The sequence below is a fragment of the Trachemys scripta genome, chromosome 6, assembly GCF_013100865.1.
Source record: "Trachemys scripta elegans isolate TJP31775 chromosome 6, CAS_Tse_1.0, whole genome shotgun sequence".
NCBI classification, from domain to species: Eukaryota; Metazoa; Chordata; order Testudines; family Emydidae; genus Trachemys; species Trachemys scripta.
The window spans coordinates 21,404,149-21,428,111 of NC_048303.1; the positions used below are offsets into that span (position 1 = coordinate 21,404,149).

The 23,963-nt window shown below is 43.0% G+C and overlaps 1 protein-coding gene across 1 annotated transcript; it reads right to left on the minus strand.

The window, feature by feature from the left end:
- Positions 1-3,858: 3,858 nt before the first annotated feature.
- On the minus strand, positions 3,859-20,571 carry LOC117879095 (A disintegrin and metalloproteinase with thrombospondin motifs 12-like). The gene is made up of 3 exons (XM_034774050.1): positions 20,308-20,571; positions 17,702-18,063; positions 3,859-3,963 (listed from the first exon to the last, which is right to left on the minus strand). Exons 1-3 carry the CDS (start codon positions 20,432-20,434, stop codon positions 3,859-3,861), a joined length of 594 nt encoding a protein of 197 aa, XP_034629941.1. The 5' UTR covers positions 20,435-20,571.
- Between the last annotated feature and the right edge of the window lie 3,392 nt (positions 20,572-23,963).

Consider the following 23,963-nt stretch of genomic DNA (forward strand, 5'->3'; position numbering starts at 1 on the left):
TATGATGCAATACCAGCTTCAGATTGCATCATTCATTGTTTTGCCTAAAAAGCAAGTACTGTCCAAACCCAGTTATAGATTTATTCATAGATCCAGTCAAAGATGTATTTTAGTCATTTCTGGTTTAAATTGAGATCCCTTCCCTTTACTTATCCTCCGCCATTCCCAAGTCAAGGGTCGTATATACTGACCCAATAGCATATCTTGAAAACTAGAGCCAATCAACAATTTTAAGCATCATTTTCGTTCTCAGTGACCCAGAATTAGTAAAGTTTGACTACATTTATTTCAGAAGCATTTTGGCTGTAGAGCAGTGTAATCTGATACCCAGAAGTTAAAACTGAACCTTACAGCATTAATATTCGATCCGTGATTCTGCCCAGGGAGGGTTAGTGCACAGCCAAGGACTGAGAGGTGATTACAGCAAAGCAACTACACACCAGGCTTCCAAGTGGGCCTACAGGTCAGGTTTGACATGTGCAGGTTTGTGGCCAGGATTCCTTGTGGACTCACATGCTTCACAGTATGAGGAGGCCTTGCCTTCAGCTACTTCTTCAATACCAATAAATATTCGCTTCTATGATGACACAAAGGCTGGGAAGCCTGCACAGTTCACCTCCTGGGCATTGCCATGTGCCCTTCCCTTCCTGTGGGCCAGGCTGATCGGGCCCACCTTATTCACTGATGTATTTCATCACCACCCTCCAGTCACATTGATCAGCACCCTTACCACAGACATGCTGAAGTTTGTCAGAAGTGATGTTTATATGACAGTTCTAATAGAGTATATAAAAAACAAGGCTCAGAGTCCTGCATATCTTACAAGTGTGATACTAAATGGCAGGAACAACTCTATTTCTGCTTGTTGCGTTTGTTTTCATGTCTTATGGATAAACAGAGCCAAGTGCAATTTCTGATCCAGCCCCATGCTTCATTTGGTTAGAAAGTATGAAACACAACACTAATCTCAGGCAGTAGTGGACAGCTGCAAATTAGTGACCATGAACTAGAGGTAGAGATTAGAACAAAAAGTACAATGCAAACCCAGAGCGGAACAACTGTGCAACTGCTTTACCAGAGAAAAAATTGAAATGATGAATGAGTCACTTTCTATCCCGGAGTCCAAAATACAAGGGAGACCAAGAAATGTATTTCCACTAATCAGCAAAATTTAAGATTTTCCAGTTTTTTTAAAAAAGTGCCAAGGAAAAACTGCATTACACTCTGGGGAAGGCCCTATGGCTCTTTTGTTTGTTTGTTTCCAGGCATTGATGAGTGTTTATTTAAAAAGGGGTGAAAATCAATGCAAAAAAACTAATTTAACAGTTTCCAGGTCAATATCAGGGTTAAATACTGGGGAAAGGGAGTGCAGAAAAATAAAACAGCTAAAACAAATAGAGAAAATTAACTTGTTTAGGAAGCCATTCTCTCTAATTCCCATTACAATAATAAAACTTCTTTTTAAAACAAAAACAGTTTAGTGCTGGTGACTCCTGCAGTTATGCTTGATAGAAGGGGTTTCTGTGTAAATTCCAAGAGTCCTGGGTTATCGTAGCTTGCACCAGTTTTTTCAAAATGTCCAAGGCTTTTGTCACCAGGGCCCAGAAAGGGCTTCCTCCAGCAACCAAAAGTGGGTGACTATTCCCTGAAGGACGCTGGAGAGAACAGACAAAGAAGGAGTACTTGAACAGAACCCTCATCACAAAATCACCAGTTTCCTGTCACAGAGGTGGGACACAGAGGCTGGGAGCCAGAAGAGAGCAGCTCCCAGTCACTGAGATACAGATATGCCAGCAGCATGTCCTGTTCCCTGCCTGGGGGCATGAGAGGGCTCTGTCTGGTGGGCAAGGCAGACAGGGCTCTGTGCCCTGAGGCTCTTCTCCAGGTAGTGACCCGTCCCAGAGCACACATACTCACAGGGGAAAAGGGTGCCTGCCCAGAAGTGGAAAGGGGTTGGCGGGAAGTGTACAGGCCTCTGTGCCCTGGGGCTTTGCTGAAGGGTTGGGGTCAGGAGGGAACCGGTACTCTCTGCAGCCTGACACAGCAACAGTCCACAGTCTCAGCAGACTGCCTGTCCATCTCCTTCTCCCACTATGTAGCTGCAGCAACCACCAACCGGCTATTTCCCTCCCCTGTGCAGCCGTGCTGTGCCATCCAGCAGGGAGTCTGCAATCGGAGCTGGGGGTGGAGGAAGGTTGAGCAGGTACAAAATCTGGATAGAAATCAGAAAAACAAATCTGAATACTGGATTTTTCAATACCGGAGAATTTTTTGGAGGCTTTTGGTAGAAGCCAAAAATGAAGGGTTCTAATCTATGGGACAGGCCCGTAGTGAGATGCTGTGTGTAACTGTATCAGGAATGGACAGGCGATGAAGCCCCAGACAGTACTGAGCATTTCCATAATATATTGTCACTGTCACTGCTACATGCCCAAGGTGAGTCGCTATAATTTGGCAACACTTGTAGTGCTTGCCATGCCCAGAGCTTATTTCTGAATAAGAAGAGCTACAATGAAAGCATTTGTGACTCTTGCCTTCCCTTACCTCGCCTCCACAGTGGAGAGAGTCGTTCTACTGCAGACCGGAAAATGTATGCCAATGTTAATTTCTGGCTAGCCTCTGGATTATGTTCCGCTACATTCTATCCATAGAGGTAGGGTAGGGTGACCAGACAGCAAGTGTGAAAAATCGGGACAGGGGCTGGGGGGTAATAGGAGCCTATATAAGAAAAAGCCCCAAATATCAGGACTGTCCCTATAAAATTGGGACATCTGGTCACCCTACATAGAGGGCTAGTGCCAACTGGCAGACTAACCCAGGGTGAGGGGCAGAGCATTGCTGTGCAGTCTCTAGGTGTAGATTGTAACTCTTTGAGGTGCAGTCTCTTTCCCTGTCTCCCCGTTGCTCTGGGAGAGAGTAAATTCTGATAGGTCTGTTGCACTATATGCTCCCTGATGTACAGGTGCACTGTGGGGGTGGAGTCAGGGTTCTCCTCCCTCCTGTCCATCTGTTACTTCCTGTGTGCAAGCAGCAGTAGTCTAGGGCCCCAGTGCAAGGGAATAAGGACGTCTTGTGCCGGCACACAGGCTGGACCGCTATCTAGACCTTATCTAGTAATTCTAATAGCACAGTACACTGGAAGAACCAGAGCAGCTCGCTGATTCTCCTGATTTGTGTCCCAGAGTGACCACAGCTGTTCCTTGGCAGTGGAATGTTACTTCTCCTGGCCTAAGGATGCTGTGCTCATTTTAGATCGTGTGTGCACATTTCTGAACAATGCTACAAATGTAACCACATAGGAGGATGTATTGCTCATTTCTGAAACTAGAGGTAGAAGTAACCATTTAAGGAATGGTTATTGACCGAATTATTGTGTCATCCCATTCAGAGATCAACTCACAGGAGAAGCACAGGACAGGGAATTCCTTTTTCATTATTATAGAACATGATTTTAACTCCTAATAGTTCAGGTTAAATTTACATCTGATTGTTCAGATTATTAAAAACTTGTATTCCATGAGTGTGTAAAGCCCTAACCAGGCTCAGGGGCCCCATTGCATAAGGGACTTTGCACACATATATGAACAAAGATATTGAATAGATGTCCTATAAGTAGCTTGTGTAGGGACAGAGAGCTTCTTAGGAGCTGGAGCAGACATAGTGCTGAGATTAGCGAAGCAGAGTCAATGACACCAAACTGAAATCTATTTTAATGAATGAAAACATCTCCGGGTCCCCTGAATTCTAGCATGCTTCACCTATCAAGGCCTAAGATTTCAGAGAGTGGTATCTTATGATACTAACATCTAGCAACAGATCAAATACAGATAGTGCTGTCCTCCTTAAAATACTGATACCTTAAAGTGTGGGGTCAACAGGATTTTCAGCTTCATGAAATATTTGAGGACTTTTGATTGCTTTAAAACCAATTACTAGCAGAGACTCCAATAGCTTTGATAAGACCTGCAGTGACAAAAAATGTTTGTCAGAAAAAGCACTTTGGAAATTCCAGTTAACAAATTTTAGCAGATAGAATCTAGTTCTTGTCATTTTTAAGGAGTTGCTTCTGACTACAAATCATAAATCAGTCACTAAATTACTCCTGATACAGTCCAGCCATACATCTGACCTATTTTGAGTTGCAAAATGACTAAAATACTATTAGAGACAAGGTGGATGAGGTAATATCTTTTATTGGAGCAACTTCTGTTGGTGTGAGAGACACAAGTTTTTGAGCTACACAGAGATCTCTGTGTAGTTTGATAGCTTGTCTCTCTCACCAACAGAAGCTGATCCAGTAAAAGATATTGCCTCATCCACCTTGTGTCTCTGATATCCTGGGATGAACATAGCTGCAAGAACACTGAATAATGATTTGCAGTGAATTCATTTCTGCACACCTAGGAATTACAGACCATAAACACAGGCACTAGCCTACTCAGATAATCCATACAGCATCACAGAAGCTGGCATAGATATGTGCATGGGTTACTATGTGTCACAAGGGCATCTTTGTCCTTTTATACTGATTTGGATTCAGTTCCTGTACACATGTCCAGAACCCAAGCCACAGAAACATTAGTACCTCGGAGAAGGTGTTAATTAAATAGGCCTGGGGGGGTTATTGTAATGTTTGGAATTTTTAAATGAACTGTTCTTTTAAATTGAAATAAGTACCTGGTACTCAGGAGACATTTTGTCTGCCAGAATTTTCAGTAGCAGCAGACAGCAGCAGATTAAACCAAAGATGAAATACTACCAGTGGATGCAGTTTCAACCCTGATAGACCAACTGTGGAATCTTCTAGCTGGCACCCATCGGTATTACTTAGCAGGCGAGCTTCTGTTACCATTACAGAAACATGCAAATACCTAATGAGCCAGAATTTTCACAAAAGGAAGCTAAAGTATTTGGCAGTTGGTCTCACCAAAACAAGTAGCCCTTGTTCCCAGAGACTTAGCCAGTTTGCCTGATATGATCTGAATGAAAAAGATATTTGCATGCATTACTGGGATTCATTTAGCTCTCTGATTGAGTACCATATAATCATGTTGCACAGGAACTGTTAGCCAACACATGTTAGGTTAGTACATACCACATTATACAATGTGTGGCAGTTATAAGAGCTGACGTAGCCTATGTTTTTCCCAGAGTTCTGTTCACTCATGCTAAGCTACATCCCACAATACCCTGCAATACAACTCAGCATTTGGCATAAGCAAATAGGAAACTTGTCAAAAATCAAGATACATTTGTTCTATGTCTTAGTACAAGCTAGGGAGATGCTTTGTGGACCAATACCTAGATAAGGAAGATACAGAACAACAAGTTAAGGAACTGATGCAAACCAATGGGTTAGATGTTAGTGGCATGTAAGACGTTTTATAGCTTGTATAAATCAGCCTAACAATAGTTGCAGCTGGAATGTGTAACTTTGGGAGCACACCTTCTGTGTAAGGGGAATTTATCAATGCTGCACAAGATGGTTTCCCAGAAACTGGTATCATGTTGAACCTTTTTCATGTACTATACTATTATTGACTTTTAGCAATAAACCTGACCAGTATTGGTAAGTTGGTGTCTCACGTACATAGCAGAATGAACCAAAGTGTGGTCAAGCAATTGACTATCCAATTTATCAACAGAATGTATAAACTGGATGCTCTGTTCATGGCTGTCTGCATGGTATTTATGTTTTGAAGTCTCCGTTATATGCAATATATTAACCGCAACTGGTTATTTTTTTAATCTGGTTGTCTCTTATTTGGCTCCTTTTGCTACACACTGTTCTAATGAGAGAAGCAGCTCAGCCATTACAATCCTCCCAATCATAGGAACTCAGACCAGCTGCAAACCTCAGGCTAACACAGAGCCAGTTCATTTACACAAGGAAGATAAACATCCTGTAGCCACAACACCAATACTTACACGATCCCAGACAGTCTTTTCTAGACAAGACTGTGTAGGAGAAATGCCTTTAGTAGCTTTGTGACAATTTATTGCACCCAAATTAATGAAACTTCTAGAGAAGGGTAGAGGGAACACACACACACATTCACATCTCCTCCAGTTAAGTGGACACGCTCAAGAAGTTCAGGCCTATGCTATAAAATGTGGGTTTTTTTAGGGCTGTCAATTAATCGTAGTTAGCTCATGCGATTAACTCAAAAAAATTAATTGCGATTAATCACAGTTTTAATTGTATTGTTAAACAATAGAACACCTTTTGAAATGTATTAAATATTTTGGATGTTTTTCTACATTTTCAAATATTTGATTTCAATTGGGCAGATGTACTTTGGGATGTTACTATGAAGACAATTAAAGCTATTAAAGCATGATCAGGAGTGGACAGGATGTCTCCAAGCCCCATATAAAAATAAAATTTCAGTATTTGTAGAGAGAGAAAAATGATGCTATTTTGCAGGACCCAGGTGCAATGTTCTACTGCACTTGCAGTTTACTACTAATATATTTATTTTAATTCACCCACACTAATAGTTCTATTGAAATGCTAGTATTCAGGGCTAACCACCTGATATTGGTCAAAGGTGACATCTCACAACTGGAGTCATGTTACAGAATCAGCAAAGGTTAGGGTGACTAGACAGCAAGTGTGAAAAATCAGGACTGGGTGTGGGGGGGTAATAGAAGCCTATATAAGAAAAAGACCCAAAAATCGGGACTGTCCCTATAAAATCGGGACATCTGGTCACCCTAGCAAAGGCAGCTGAACTCACACATACAGTACTGAGAACTCCAAAGAGGTTCATCTGGACTGTCAGCTGGGGTGTTCCTGCCAACAGATGGGAGACAGACATCATTAGAGCCCTTGGAGTTATGAGTAAAGCTGGGATTTGGGCACTAAGGAAAGGAATGAACTCCCAAGAAAATGTTAAATAGAAAAAATCTGCAGTGAATAGTGGTTCTACAGTTCTGAACAACAAGAAGGTAACTTCTTTGTATCTATTAACACAGTAAAAGAAACTTCTCTAGATACCAAGTAACAGAGACACACCACTATCATCTACAATAGGAGAAAACTGGCCACATGGAAGGCAGGATAAAAAACACATGCACAGGAAATTCCATATTGAATGGGATTTCTTTCTAAGAGTACGTTTTTCTATATATAGTGTGTCTAACTGACAACAGAAAATACACAGCAGATATATAGAGGGGCAGCATGAGACTCAGAGTTTAAAGGCTTCCTGTGTCCTGGCCTGGAAACATTCCCATCTGCAAAAGAAGAGAGTTTGCAGGGGGCCTCATGCCTTCTACGGTGGCATTTTTCAGATTTTCTCCAGGTAAATTCTGGCTCTCACAGATAATCACTTATGTCCTTCTTCCTTGACTCTGATAATCAAGGTTGCTGCTGTCCCACAGGTGCTAATGAAATCTAAACAAAGTGCACAAACAGAATGGGGAGATGTGCTGGCCTTCCCTGGACAACCAGGATCTACCAGTTAATACAAAGGGTGCAGAAATGTCACATGAGGAGGTGGGAGACTCAGTTTAAATAAATTTCATTTTAATAGAATGGGAAGATTTGGAGAGAAGCCAAAAAAAAACTTCTCCAGGCTCTGGCCCATTCTTAAAAGTGTAAGGAGCAGTTCCCTCAAGGAGCGTGGGAAAGTGTTTGTGATCAAGCAGAAAAATAGCCTTTGCAAAAGTAGTTCTGTCTGGGTGAGAGGACTGATTATGATGGTCACTGTACTCCTTAATAACGAGATACATCTAAAAGAATAATAAAGTGAGATGGGGGCGGTTTTTCAGAACTGCTCAGCACCCACAATTGGGGCATTGCTCTCAATGGGAACAGCGGGGAGCTGATCACTTTTGAAAGGTTTGGCACTACGTTATCTGGTATTATTTCAGGTGAAGCTAAAATGGAGAGGCGCCTCGGGGAGAGGGAGTGTGTGTGGTTGATCCAAGAACACAGTCCATTTCCTCAGACCCAGCACTGGGGAGAGGATTTGGCTCTTTGACAGTGTCTGTTAAATAAGGATTTGTTCCAACACAGCGGTGTCTGCTCTTTTCGTTTTCAAATGTACTCTGTGGCCGTGAAGTTCCATTATCAATGAGCAAGGGTGAATTTAAATTGAGGTGGTCAGAAGGGCAACATTTGGTGGGGAGGACAATGGGACCTCGACTCTGGTATATGATTTGCTGTCAAATGTTTACTCATCTGTGAAAAGAGGAAATCATTAGCATTTCACAGAAACAGATTTACCATTAGCATACATTTCATAGCAAAGGAACCTTCACAGACAAAGAAACCCCGATCAAAGAAGGTGTTGATTACCAATGTGTAGACAGGACTGACTGCTATAATGTGTGTGCGCGTGTGTATAGTCTTGCCCAGCTGTCAAATAAATGCTTACCAAGGCAACTGCATCCCAGTTATTTTACCCCAGGATACACAATAATCTTTTTGCACTTCATACTATGTTGCTAAGTGTGAAACATTCTCTATAACAATAAACTAACATTTGGAACAGAGATACTATTGGTAAGTTACTAAATAGATGAGATAGTGACCATAATTGTATGAAAACAAAGAACAAAGAAAAAGTGAACAACTGCTCCAAAGAGTGCTTCAGTGATGGTATATATGTTTAGTGTGGGAAGAAGGTTGATCTTGTGATGAAGGCACTGGACCTCTAGGTGGTACAACAGACCAGCTTCCCCTGGGCCACTTCCTGTATCTTCCTGTTCTCTCTTCAGTTTGAGGGGTGCTTGTGGCACTCAGCTTCCCTCTCAACAGAGGGTTGTTGCTCCTCCTACAGTCTCAATAGTTCAGTCTTCCCAGCTCACTTCCCAGCGTCTACCTGCTGCCCTTTGTCAGATGGAAGGAGGGGGAGGAAAAGGGGGTCAGGGTCTGGCCTCCCAATTGGGTCTTATCCACAGTCCAGACTCTTCCCAGAAAAGCATGCATGCACACACACACACACCTGCCTGCCTCTCCTTTACTCTCCCCATTTGCCTGTCAGTGTCTCCCTTTTTAGCAGCCCTCCATTTGGAACACGCTTTGCAGTTGCTGAGGGGCTGGGCCTTCTTGGCCCAGCACTGCTCTATCACACCTTACGTCTAAGTGAGGGGTCTGTAAACCCATCACAGGTGGCAACACTACCTCCTGCTTCTGCTCTGATTTTGTGAAAGAAGTTTTCAAATGTCCTTTGCTGTTAATTTAAAAAGCAGTTAAAAGGCTCAAAATTGAAACAAAACATTTTGGTTTGGGTCAAACAAAACATTCCCTTCAACCCAAAACAGTGTTTGTTTTGGCACAAAACCCCAAAATTGTTTGTTTCAGGTGATCCAAAATGAAATGTTTCTGTCCAGCCAGCAAATTAAAACAATTGATTACTTGCACAGCTCTGGCTAGGAGTGTCTCCCTGAGCTGAAGCTATCACGTGTAGCTGAGCCTAGTGAGACTCAGAACCTTAAAAGGGGCTGGGCCAGGCTCAGAAGAGAAAGTGACACAGTTTGTTGACCAGAAGCCACCATAGAGCATTCCACAGGCACAAGAATGAATATTTGTATTTGGTTTGCTCGAGTTTATAGTTGGTTTCTGTGTAATGTGGGTTGAATAAGAACCCTTTAACTAAATTAGAAATCTGTGAGAGGTTTGGGGGCAGGGGTGTGGAAGAGAGAGTTAACTTCGGTCTCCAGGGACATTTCTTTCTAGTTGTTCAGAACCTGGTTCTGCATTGCTGGAGTAACTTTAGAGAAAATCCATTGCTTTAGTTCTAGAAAAGAACTACAGCTATTTAACTCTCTCCCCCCCCCCCCCCAAGGTATTATCTGTCAGGCCATAGATAGGCTAGAGTCAAGATGTGAAACAGTAGCAGCATTTGTTTCAGTTAAATATAAAAACAATTCTGGAATGATCAACTCATGAGAACACCTGGGATCTGACTCCCAAGATTCTTCCTCCAGCACAAACCTCTGAACTGTGAAGTTAGAAAATTTAGGATTGTTATTTAGTCCATGCTTCCCATTCACAACAATTCAGGAAATCATTTGATGACTATAAGAGCTCAGAAATCAAGAAAGTCAAATTTGTATAACAAACCTACTGATGTGTAAATCATCACAATTCACTTATGCAAACAAGACCATGTCACACACACCTGCCCTCCAACGCTTCCACTGTCTCTCCCTTCATTGAAGTGTCCAGTTCATAATGTCACATTAATTTTTGAGACCCTCTGTGGATTTACTGCAGACTTTCTCTTCCCTGCCCTCTCTGGTCATCTGGCCCATCTCATAATTGGTAAGAAAAATCTTCTATCCTCACTTACTCCTGTCATCTGGAAGTGTCTTCCTGGGGGAAAAATCTTTCCCTCATCAATTCTTCATCTCTGTAAATTTCATCTGAAGAGTTTCTCCACTACTTATACATCCTTAGGGAGGAGTGGGGAAATTTAGTCCAAGTGGGAGGTATTCCACTCTGTAAGCCATTTTGGGATACAAAGTGTACAAAAGATGCTATATATGAAAACTGTAATGTCAAGTATAATAAAGTTCTTAGGACTTTCCACATTTCTCCATTGGTATATAGTGTAAACAGAGAAAGCATGATGGTATTCTGGTAAAAAACAAGCAATATATTGTCATCCTGGAGGAACACTGCCAGCAATCAGGCAGAAAATTGTTTCATATACACAGGTAATTAGAGAACCCTGCTACCTTTATCAAGGCTCTTAATATGATTCACTCAATAGGTGCCCTCTGAAAATTACTAGAAAATTGATCTCCCAGCAGCAGATGGTTTATATCTATATCCACTTTTTTATGAAGCAATAAAAAGACTCCCAAAATGTAATGAATAAAAATGAATAGTAATAGCAATGTCATTGTTACATGAAAGAGTGATAGGATACATCATTTTAAATGGATGCAGAAATAAGCTTCAAAATACAAAAACACAGGGGAGCTGAAAATCTGCTCCGTACACTTTCTCTATTTCCATCTATGCTGCATCTGTATGATCTTTATGACAGGACATAAATCCAGGAACATCTGTGGTGAGGATTTGCTCTGACATTACATTATTATCTGAAACTCGGAAAAACAGTAACTTACAAAAATGAACTGAAAGTTAAAAAGACCTGATATGAAAGTAAGTTCTTCTAGAGGCAAAGTTCATGAGTAAGAAACATTGGTGTTAGCTGGGTAGAGGTCAGGAGCTTCCTTATGGCTCTAGCACTGTAGTCGAATGGTGCTTTACTCCATTTAATAAAGACTGTCCTAACTAGACAACAAGCATCTATTTTTGTTGTTTATTTGCTCTATTTTTGTTGTTTATTTCCTTGATCAGGAAATTGCCTCCAGAATCAGTAAAGCCAGCCAGGCCCTTGGCCAACTCTGAACAAAAGTCCTTACCTAACACATCATTTGTCTCTCCATCAAATTGAAGATCTACAGTGCAGTGGTCCTAACATCTCTTCTGTATGGTTCTGAGACATGGACTCTTTATAGACAGCACATTAAACAGCTTAAGCAATTTCACATGTGCTCCCTCCACTCAATAATGAGCATTTGCTGGCAGGACAGAGTGACTGTAGTGGCTTTTAGTGGTTCCTCCTTGTCAGCCTTGGAGGGAGGTCACTACGCCACCTAGCATGCTAGTCCCCTATCAATTGGCTATGTGTCAGTAAAGAGTCTAGCAGCAGCAGTCAATAGCCCAGCACCCTGACTGGGGCAGACAGCAAACACAGGCAGGTTCAAGATCTCGAGCAGTAGTGGTCTATACAACGCAGCTTCCTGGTGGGGCAGACAGCAAACAAGCACGGGCTGTCTGGCCTTGGTAAGTAGGCCACCACCCCCGGGGCGGGGTTAACAGCAGGGGATAGGGGTATCTGGGGCCACCCTACTCCACTGGGTCCCAGCCCAGGGTCCTACCAATAGCAGGTAGTCCTGCCACAGGGATCCTACCAAAACCTACTGACTGTGATTTCACCAACACAACCGAATGAATGTCTGGTTTCCCTGGGGTACTTCTTACCCCTACCTGTTCATAGGGCTCAGTTGCTTGCAGGTCCTCAGTAACCTCGGGATACTCAGGATCCAACAGTCCCAGTAGCTCCTCGGGGTACTCGCCTGGTGGCAGTCCTGGCAACTCCCCAGGATAGTCAGCTGATGCAGTCCCAGCAGCTCCCTTCCCCTGGAGTTCTCCTCCAGGGACAGGGGGTGGCACAGATCAGCCCCTGGCCCAGGAGCCAGCAGCCAGGGAGAGGCATCTGCCTCCTTCCCTTGCTCTGGCCCAACTGACCTAAAGCCCCGCCCCTTATACTTCCTGTTCCACACCTCTGCTTCCAGCGCGTGGGGCGGGACCAGCCTGACTCCACCCTCTAGGAGGAGGGGAGTGATTCCTCCCTGTTAGCCTCGGAGGGAGGCCACTCCGACTCACTACTGTGACCAATGTGAAGGTCCTTGCGAGAACAAACACAACGAGCATCAAGGAAATGGTACTGTGAGCAGAATTTGACTGGACATGTCATCAGAATGGAAGACCACTGCCACCCAAACCAGATCCTGTATGGGGAGCTGAGGCAGGGCAAAAGAAAGAAGGGCCATCCTTATAAGCACTTCAAAGATAACAGGAAGAGCAGTCTCCACTGGCCTGGCATCAATCTTAAAAAACTCAAGCAAATGGCACAGAACAGGACTCACTGATGGTCTTTGACAAGATTAGCATGCAGCAGGTTCAAGCGGGAATCGATGAAATCATGTTCAGACTGCCTGTGAAAGGTTCCACAAAGCCACATCATCAAACATCATGGATAAAGACTTCCCATGCCCCCAGTGTGGCCGACTCTGTGCATCAGGGTTCTGATTTTAGAGTCATATGCAAAGCCATAGATGAGAATTGCATCAGTGATGAACTACTACTAGAATCATAGAATATCAGGGTTGGAAAGGACTTCAGGAGGTCATCTAGTCCAACCCTCTGCTCAAAGCAGGACCAATCCCCAGACAGATTTTTGCCCCAGATCTCTACATGGCCCCCTGAAGGATTGAACTCACAACCCTGGGTTTAGCAGGCCAATGTGCAAACCACTGAACTATCGCTATCCCTCCCACCACTACTCTCAGTTCTCATTTGTCTTGCCAAGCTAACCAGAACATTGGCAAGCAAAGAGCACCACTGATATTGCTGTTCAGTATTCACTCATTTGAAACCTAAAATGTTATTCTAGCCAGACAGTGGCTTAGTCATCTATACCCTTGACCCTTTCATCCCAAAGATACAAGTCATGGCTCTGGCCTTCAGAAGTATAAATTGAGTCCTAGGTAGTTTGCTCGGCAGTACTTTTGGAGGAGGAGTAAAATTTTCCAGAGTGCCTACGGCCCAGAGGCACAAGGGGACTTAAGCGTTGCAATGCTGAGCATCACAACACCTAACTTTGAGGCACCTAGAAGATCACAGGAACAACACTGAGATCACTAAGTCCAAGTTAGGCTCCTAGACTAAGCTCCATTTCTCTCTCAGAGTTCAGTGCCTGAGTCAGGCTGCAAGGAGATGCCTATCTCTGCTAGCAATCCACAACCAGGAACCCCTCTCCCAGCAACAGGCAGCTTAGTTGTTTCAGGCAAGAATGAGTTAGGTGCTTGCCTAGCTCCATTCAAAATTGCCAGGGGAGGAGCCTCCTAACCTTTAAACCAGGGCCAGTTCTAGGGGTGGGCAAGCAGGGCGGTCACCCTGGGTGCCATCTTCCAGAGGCCTCTGTGACACTCAAGTTCTGTTTGTTTTTGGCTTGGGCCCTGGGGAGGAGGGGGCTGAAAACATTTTTATCCTGGCCAGATAAATAGCTAGGGCTCCTCTTCTTGCCCTTAGCCCAGTGGTAGGCTACTCAATTGTGAGGGGGAGGCCCCTAGTGCAAGTACTCCCTTTGTCTCATGAGGAGACAGGATATGAACAGAGGTCTCCCACCTCTTGGTGAATGGCCTAACCATCGGGCTACAGAGTGATTCACTCCTTTTCTAGCCCAATTAATAGTTAATTATTCAATTAACATGGAACAACTTCAATAGAAGAGATTGACAAAGACCCACCAGTCCAATGGTTGGAGCACTCACCTGAGAGGTGGGAGAATCCTCTTCAGATTCCTTCTCCCTCTCAAGTAGATGGGGGACTTAAACCAGGCTTCTCCCATGACCTGGGTGAGTACCCTAACCACTGGGCTAAAGGTTACATGGGAAGTTTCCTCCTTCTTCCCCTCCAGCCCTGACCTGGAAGTTTTGTATGGAGCTATATGGCCTCTGAACACACTTACTGGATCTGGCCCAAAACGCAAGCTAGGAGCTCCTGTGCCCATATTCCTCTGGTCTGTGTATTGCCATGGGGCTTAGGTAGGAGATAGGTGCCAGGACACCTAGAGGGAGGCAGGAGTGTCCATGTCCAGAGGCTGAAATCTAGTCTAACCGAAAGAACCTCTCCATGCCAATAGGCAAAGGGTTCACTATTCTATACCAGGCCTGATACACTCACTATACCCAACACATTGCTTTCATAGTATTTACCCCAAAAGGGTCATGTGAGATGTTTAATGGAAGCTTATCTCATACTGATCCTCCTAAACGTTGTGGGTGTACGGGTGATATTTAAGAAGTTGTATAGATGTATTGAAGTATGTTTAGAATCTGTGTGCCAGGCAGGGTTGACAAGCAGGTTTTGCCAGACAAAGGGTAATCCACTTTGTCTCTGATGTGTGTGAAGCAAACACAAAACATGTAATGTCTAAAGGAGAAACAGGTTGACGTTGGGACACAATCTCAACATGGCAGCAGGGCACTGGCAATGAGTTCCACTGTCTAATTATGTGTTGTGTGGAAAAGTAATTGTAACTATCAGTTTTGAATTTGCCACCTTTTAATTTCATTGTCTGTCCCCTTGTTCTTTCCATTTTATCACACAAAGCTCCCAACCTTTCTGTGTATCATTCATTTATTTTATACACTTTTATCATGTTGCCTCTTATTTGACTTCTTTCTAAGGTAAACAATCTTTCAATCTCTGTTCATATGAGAGCTCTTCCATGACTCAAATCATTCTTACCACCCTTCTCTGAACTCCTACTAATTCTACAGTTGAAACAAAGTAAGTGTCAACTTGCTAATGTGTACAATGTGGTGCTAAGCAACCATGTAATTCATAAATGTTATCTAAACTCAGCCCAGTATAATACAGGTTCATGACTAATTCTGTCAGTACAAAAATACAAAAAACTAAACAAAAACCCCACAACATCACACAAGAGAAAATGTATTCCTGAAACAGGAGGCTTCATAACCAAAGAACATATTCAGTCAAAAATTTAGAAACCATGACAACAAATTCTGATGAACCTTAAAGTTCCAAAACCTAAAACTTCTTTATGCTGCTTTACTTCTCAAAACTAAAGACCTCACGCTGTCAACCTTACCTCACATTGCTCAGTGGAACTACTGGCGGAGTAGGTTACTATTCAGTGTAAGAAGGAAGAATCAGACACAGAGTTCATGGGCAAAAGTCTGTGTTTCCGACATGGCATTAACTTGAGAACCTTACTCATACCCCAGTGTGCAAGAGAATAACGCATTAGAATACAATTTTTCAAAAGCACTTAAATCCCATTGAGTTTCAATGAGACTTGGGCTCATACATGACTTAGAACCTTTTGAAAATTTATCATACATTTATATACTGAATCTTTTAAAAATGCACACAAAAGTACGTCTTAGCATGTTATTGTAGACAGAATATTTGGAAGGAAATCGGTATTCAAGCCCTAAAAGAATGAGCATTTCACTCAAGTTATACATCTCATGGATATTAATATAAAATTGCTGTGGAGGCAAATGACTATTCATCAAAAGAAACTAATTGCTTTTGACTACCTTTTCATATTAGACACTCTTCTCTATAGCCTAATTTTCGCTTCATATTTCTAAAATGCTCCAAAAAGACTTTGACTTTGATAGTCCTACAGACATCAATCTCTGCCTTTTCACTGAGTAATATTCTGTATCTTATTGAAACATATAGTGTTGAAAAATGTATCTTTAAGAAGAGTACAGCTGTTGTTTTTCAGTACTCTGTCATGTGCTTCTCCAAGGGCCCCAATTTCATCTGCAGGAGACCAATTTTCATGTGTGTCCAGGATATTTTAGAAGCCCACAGGGGTTTCTAAAGCTTCGGAATAGCAAGGAATTTCTTTACATATCGACAGACTGGGGAAGGGGGAGGAAATTCTTCACAGATGTTTATCTTGGCACGATGCATTCTGCAGACCCGAGAGAATTCAGGTTTGAGAGTGAACTCTGGTCTCTTGTTCTGCAGGCCATTGCAGACTGAGACACATTGCACAAAGTTCTGGCTACCATTGTTGTCTTTCAGTAAACCAAACAGTCCTGAGGAATCTTACTCCACTGCCCATTTGATTTCCCAATCTCAAATAATTTAAACCATTGCAGATTAAATTCCACACTCAGCTGCCACCGAAGTGAATGGGAAAAATATATCAATTTATTTGTCCATTTTCAAAAGCTTTCATGTGTTACCCAGAAAGATCAAGAAGCTCACAGACACCAGAGGGTTGCACACTGTTGCTTCTGTAGACCAAGCTCATTGCAAAGACCATGGACTCTTTGCATCCCTCCATTCCCCCCACAAGCACACAGTGTGCCAGCCTCCTATTCCCCTCTATTTCAGGGACTCCCAACAACCCACATCCCTTCCTTCATGACAAGGGCTCTTTGTGGCCCCCAATTTCCCTCTACTGTCATACTAGAAACTCTGTATACCCCCCTTTCTCCCATTCTTCTTATATGTCAGCAGCTCTCTGTGCCCCCTGCCCCATTTCCTTTCTCCTCTACCATGCTAGGGCCTTTATGTGTCCCCTTATTCCTCCCTACTCTGCCCTTTCCCTGCATCATTCTCATTTTCTGACTGAGGGGGAGAAGCCACTCAAGGTGTTCACTCTATTGAAACAATGGGCAGATAGAGATGGGGAGTCAGCCAGTTCTTTGACCTATAGACAAGTCCAGAGATGGTGGAAGCTGCTGGCTCTGCTAACCAGATCCAAGGAGCTCCATGTGCCCCCCACGTCCAGCTTGTGGTTTTCCATTTTTCACCAAAATGAATAGGATTCTTCCCACTGATGCCTAGAACACTCCCTGAAATTTTGGAATTGGTAGGATGCGGCATTCAAAAGTTATCACATTACAGGCAGAGAGAGAAATTCCTTCCTATTGAGCATAAGCCCTTGCTTTGCTCACCTAATAAACAGCCAAAAACCGAACTAAAGTTCAGCTGAACCATTGCAGTATGGACATTGAACTAGAAACCCCATTATAAGCTCTCATGAAGTTGCCAGTGCATCTGAGCTTCAGCGGTGCTAAAAATATTGTTCAACAAGAATAAGCACTTCACCTCCCAGACCTAGTCTAAACTAGAGTGTGTAGAGAAATGGGGATTTTAAAAAGTTGCAAATTTTTGTACCTTTCCCACCCCCACAAAAAAAAAAGCTTTAGATTTGGTTTAAAGTTTGTGTGAAAATTCAGGCTGGTTCTTATTCAAGTGATACATAAATGCAGGTTATTTTATTCAGACTAGTTCATCTAGTGTTTTTAATCAAACACATGCACAACTCTGGCTCACTTCCAAAGAGATCAAAATCAGCATGGAACCACGATGCAAGACTACATCACTTACCAGCCCATTGCAAGTGCTGATCGCTGCTGGTCCATTCCCAGAATTTGGCTGCAAGACTGTACCAATGAGGTGACATGAAGTTCCTGTGTAAGGTACAATCTTTGCACCAGTGTGGTTCCCGTATCTCCTTTCCAATACATAGTTAGCAGAAAGGAATCCTCGATGGACAGTCAAGTTGAAAAACAGCTCCTTCTCCTTGTGGTTAATTTTATAATACACAAGGTTTTCCTTTCTACTGAAGTCTCTTTTCCTCCTGGTATCTGAGGTGTGATGGTGTAAACTGTAAGAGAGAAAATGGCCGCTTGCATCTACTTTTGCAGGACCAACCACGTGGTATTCTTGCAGCGTCCGGATAAAGTGCTCTGGAAAAAAAGCAATGGGGAAATTTTAGCTTTTCATAGAATCATAGAATCAAAGGACTGGGAGGGACCTTGAGAGGTCATCTAGTCCAGTCCCCTGCACTCATGGCAGGAATAAGTATTATCTAGACCATTCCTGACAGGTGTTTGTCTGCTCTTAAAAATCTCGAATGGTCAAGATTCTAGATCTCCCCTAGACAATTTATTCCAGTGCTTAACCACGCTGACAGTTAGAAAGGTTTTCCTAATGTCCAGCCTCAACCTCCTTTGCTGCAATTTAAGCCCATTGCTTCTTGTCATATCCTCAGAGGTTAAGAATAACAATTCTTCTCCCTCCTCCTTGTAACAACCTTTTATGTACTAGAAAACTGTTATCATGTCTCCTCTCAGTCTTCTCTTTTCCAGACTAAACAAACCCAATTTTTTCAATCTTCCTTCATAGGTCATGTTTTCTAGACCTTTAATCATTTTTGTTGCTCTTCTCTGGACTTTCTCCAATTTGCCCACATCTTTCCTGAAATGTGGCATTCAAAACTGCATACAATACTCCAGTTGAGGCCTAATCAGCGCAGAGTAGAGCAGAAGAATTACTTCTCATGTCTTGCTTACAACACTCCTGCTAATACATTCCAGAATGATGATTGGAGCCTCTGGCTGTTACCACAATTTGAGTACTAACTAATAGGTAGTAGCTGTTGCATAGTATTGGATATTAGTGAGGGGCAAGAATGCTGTGAATTTCTTCCCCCTTCTAGAGTCTGATAATAGTGACAGTGCGCTCATTCTTGTTCCCACTGATGTACATGGAAGCTGTGCTCCGGAGGTCAGTGGGAACAAGAGTGGGCTAACCTCAGAGTAATTTAGGTCATATTTTGATCAGCTCAAGCTGTTATAACCTAACAGTGGGTGTCCTGTGAATTCTAAATCTCTGTTTGCGTAAATTAAATTTACCAATACAAATATGAAAACTTATAAAACTTCAGGAGAGAGCACTTCTCTCTCTCTCTCTCTCTCTCTCTCTCTCTCTCTCTGTAGGGTAGAGAATTGATGTTGTGTTTGAAATGTGAAAGGAGGTGAATGGGAGGAACATTAAGCTTTTAAAGTTGGTGTTAAAGAGGGAGAGTGTAAAAAGCCCAAATGAAAAGCTGTTGTATTCAGGCCTGATTTTCCACTGCACAGCACCCCCTTATGCCTGTCGAATGATGTGGAAAATCAGCCCCTCCTCCATGAGTTTCCCTTTCATGTATGTGAGTTCTGAAATGATAAAAGCTTTGGAGTATAAAAGTAAAGCTTTTGATACTGTCTCGCATGACCTTCTCCTAAACAAACTAGGGAAATGCAACCTAGATGGAGCTACTATAAGGTGGGTGCAAAACTGGTTGTAAAACTGTTCCCAGAGAAAAGAAGAACAGGAGTACTTGTGGCACCTTAGAGACTAACAAATTTATTTATTTATAAATTTGTTAGTCTCTAAGGTGCCACAAGTACTCCTGTTCTTCTTTTTGCGGATACAGACTAACACGGCTGTTACTCTGAAACTTGTTCCCAGAGAGTAGTTTACAGTGGTTCACAGTCATGCTGGAAGGGCCCTTAAGCCAATTTTGTGTTGCTGTATCACAACATAACATTACAGAGTTGCTACTAAGAAGAAATAGTCTATTTCCAGGATTCTGAACTGCCTACATTTTGTAATGAGAAATGAGGTGGGTATTTACAGGCCTGTTAACAGTAAATTTATAATGAATATAGATTTCAGCAATGAAATTTTGAACTGAAATCTAGCCTAATTGCTTCCAGAAAACAACATGACAGTCTGAGTTGTCTGCACGGTGCTTCATTGACCTCAACTTTAAAATCAAGTTGTCTGCCACAGGAGTGTTTCAAGTACAGAGCGGCAAGTTCAGACTCCAAAAGATATGACCTGTTGTAGCCAGGGAGACATTTCTGCACTGGGGGCGGGGAAGTAACTAGCACAACACTGTAAGGTTTGCAGTCTCTAGTGTGAGAAGCAGCAACGCTGATCTGGGGAAAGTAAAACAGTCACAAAGCTCCATGGAAGTTAGATTCTATAAGTGAAACATTGTGTAAATACAGACGGGGAGACTATTCCATACAAAAGAATAAACTGAATATATTTACTTAGATCTTGGTGACCTTGGTTTATTTACATTAGAGGTGGGGGGAGAAAGGACACCAAGTTTGCATCAATTAAGCATAACTTTAATTAAAATGAGAGAAGCCACTGACCTTGCCTCTTGTCTGGAAAGAAAAATCTGCCCGGTGGAGGATTTCTACCATAGCAAAGCACTTCCATCAGAAGGAACTGGACCCAAAAGGAAAAGTTGGCAATCCAGTTTCTCTGCACACATGGCATGTTTTAGCTGGGGGAAATCAACTGAGTGTATTCAGCAAAGTCCTAGCTGGAAAGAAAACTGTAAAGGTGCATGGCCAAGGGAAACTAATGCAGAGACAGAGAGAGAAAGAGGCGCTTCCTCACAGAGAAAGAGCAGAGAAGCTTTTCCTGAAAAGGGGAGTGATTAGGAGTTCTGGTGTCTGATTTCCACAAGGGGAGGAAGGAGGGTTCAGCAAGGAAGTTGCTTCCAGGGAATCTTTCATTAGTGGGGTTTAGCCCACGAAAGCTTATGCCCAAATACATTTGTTAGTCTGTAAGGTGCCACAAGGACTCCTCGTTGTTTTTACAAACAGCAATGTTAGTGAAGGTTCTCATGCACCCCAGCTTAACCTTCAACCCCTCCAGCAGTTGATTCGTCCCCTGACAGAGAAAATCTGGGACAAAGGCTGCATGGGTCTGTCCCTGGAGGGAGGTCCAAAGCCGTATATGCAGTGAGGCCAGGCTGCACTAGCTCTGTCCTGGGAGCACTGAGCCTGTCCCTACATGCTTCCTTGGATGCCTTCAATTCCCACTTTATACCTGCTGTCCCCCGAATTCACCTAGCTCCAACTCTCCATGCAATACCTGCCTGCCTCTGAGCACTGACCAGGTTCAGGCTGAATCCACTCTCCCTTTGGTGTGTCGGTTCCAGCCCCCAAGCTGTAATAGCCCCACCTACGGCACCCCCTGCCACAGCCTCTCTGCCTGAGATTCAATCAGTGCTACCACTCTCCCATGCACCTATTCTGACAGGTGAGCAACCAGTTCCCATACTGTTGTTGTGAGGGGAGGGTGTCCCAATTGAATTCTAATGCCGGTGATTGCATCCTGACTCCTTACCCTCCAAGAACACAGCAAGCATTCCGGACTAGAACTGTAACACATTGTGAGAAATAAATCAAATCAAGGTGTTTGCAGAAGCAGAAAGCAATTTCATTCTCTTGTAGATGCAGCCCATGTCTTCCCCACCTCCTTCCCTGCATGGCCTCCCTCTATTTTTGTATTTCCTCCAGTGCTTATGTCCGAGTCAGATTATAAACTCCACAGGGCAGGGCCCATGTCTGTAAAGTACATAGTACCCGTTAGGGTGCTGTGTCAATACCCATCTGAACAGGGTCGTCTTCCCTTCTCCTATGGAAGCTTTTGGGCAGTGTCGTGTGAAATAGCTGTTCATTTCACCCCAGAGGTGGCAGCATTTCATTGCTAGATCAAATGATCCCACTATAGTTTGCACATCAGTGTGGCAGGCTGACAAAAAGAAATACCTCCACATCTCTTGAGTTCTCTTTACATCGTCAATCTTTTATTTCCAGGGCTTTGCCTTTTCCTGGTCCTTTGGAAGTGTAGGGTGGGAGTGGGCGGGGAAGGCCCAAAGTCCCGTTTAATAAACAAAACTTCCCCTCCCGGAGGTTACTTTCCCCCTTTCCTGCCTTGCAACAAGATTCAAAGTAAAATAAGGTGCTCCTTCCGTGGGTTCTTTTCCACGTCAAAACCACAGGACTCAGACATATTATACTTCCCTGTCTATAGATTCCTCCACAGTCTGGCCTCTCCTATAGGGAAGGAAGCTGCTTATATTATCTTCCCAGCATGTCTTGCTGCAGTGGCCTATAACTCTCAGATGCCCTTGAAAACAATAATTCCTAGCAACCCTTGTAAGGTTCCCTTCACTCTGCCCTCTAGTGTTGTCATGCAATAACCATACAACTCTTATTAAGACATTTTGTGTTTATGAACCCAGATTAGATTAAACTGATTTTATAGACTTTCTTTTTTCATGTTTTATCCTCCTAGTGTAACTAGAGGGCAAAGCTAAGATTGTCTGGGTGCCTTAGCATCTTTGGATTTCTTTTTGGTTTAATCTTCACTCTGAATTCCTGGGTTTGTAATGCTTGTTTTAGGGACAATTGTAACACTCTTGTCATTTGTTTCACCCTTCACTGATATCTACTCTCAACTTCACTCCAATTTCATATCATTTTTATCTGGATTATAGTTTTGCCACGTTGCCCCCGTCTACCTATACACACACTTACCCAAGGCACAGCTTTAAGGCTATACTATGCCATTCATTTCCAGGCAGAACTCCTCATTAATTTTAATGGGCGCTTCTGCTGAACACTGATGGTGCAATATGATGCTTAATGATTTTCTGGCAACTTATGCTTATGATTGCTTATTAGGGAGACAAGGTGGGTGAGGGAACATCTTTTCATTGGAGCAGTCTCTGTTGGGGAGAGAGACTGGCTCTGGAACTCACACAGAGCTCTGCTTCAGGTCTCATTATCACTTATTTCATTTGGTGTGAAACAGGCAAATCCAACTGAGAGGGAAATAGTCACCTCAGTTTAGCTGTCTAATGAAGCTCCAGAGAATCAGGCCTTAGGAACGTGTCAAAATGCAAGCTTTCAAGCCAGTAGGAAATGCAGCTCCTTGCAGTCATGAGAAACAAGACGTATTTACAGAGGAAAACTGATATTTGATTAATGAGCCTTAATGTGTATTTTGCTAGTTAATGGAAATGCACAATGAGGCTACATAGGAGAACTGCAATATTATATAGTATATGATTATCAGCAGTGCTCTTAAGAAGGTTTGTTCACTATAATGTCATTTCTTTATTTTAATACATAGCTCCTGACAGGGGAGCTGGAACAATTTGTAGGAGGGCGGGGGGTGCTGGGAGCCATTGAACCAAACTGTAAACCCTTTATGTGATGGAAACCACTTCAAGTCAGGAGGTGCTGTAGCACCCCCAGCACTCTTGGTTTCAGCACCTGTGGTGTCTGATCTGTTATATATAAATAATGTATTTAGACTGTAAGCTCCTTGGAGCAGAGACCATCTTCTACTCTGTGTTTGGTTGACTCTTAGGGATTAATGTAATAAACATTATTAATAAAATAAAACACTAATAATGAAATATTGTGTGGTGTAATGATGACTACAGGCGCCTGGGAGTCAGAAATCATTGAAGATTCTGTTTGCAGCTCTGCCACTAATCTGCTTTGCAACATTGAAAATGTCATTTAACCAGCCTATCCCATTATTTACTCATCTCCAAAATGAATTCAGTAATACCTACCTGCTTCACAGGGGCCTGATGCAGTTTGCAGTGCTCAATGTTCTGACAGCACGTACAGACTGTTGGAGGAAACATTCCAAACATGTCCCTATTATTATTCTAGAATTATTTGATTGGAGAAAAGAGAAGACTGCACTGAAGTAAATGATCTAAAGTGCAAGAGGACAGCAAGATGAGCAGAAGCAAGGACTAGAAGAGGAAGCATGGTCCAGTAGTTAGCAGGATAAAGGATAGAGGATAAAACTCCCTGCTCCACCACAGATTTCCTGTCTGACTTGGGCACAGGGCCGTCCCTAGGGGGGTGCAGGGCCAGGGGCAGAAGTGATGAATCCATCATTTCCAGGACCGACCATGCCAGCCAATTGCACCGGCCCATGGGGCCCCCCAAAGCATGGCTCTGCTTGGGCAAGTCTCTCAGTTCCTCAA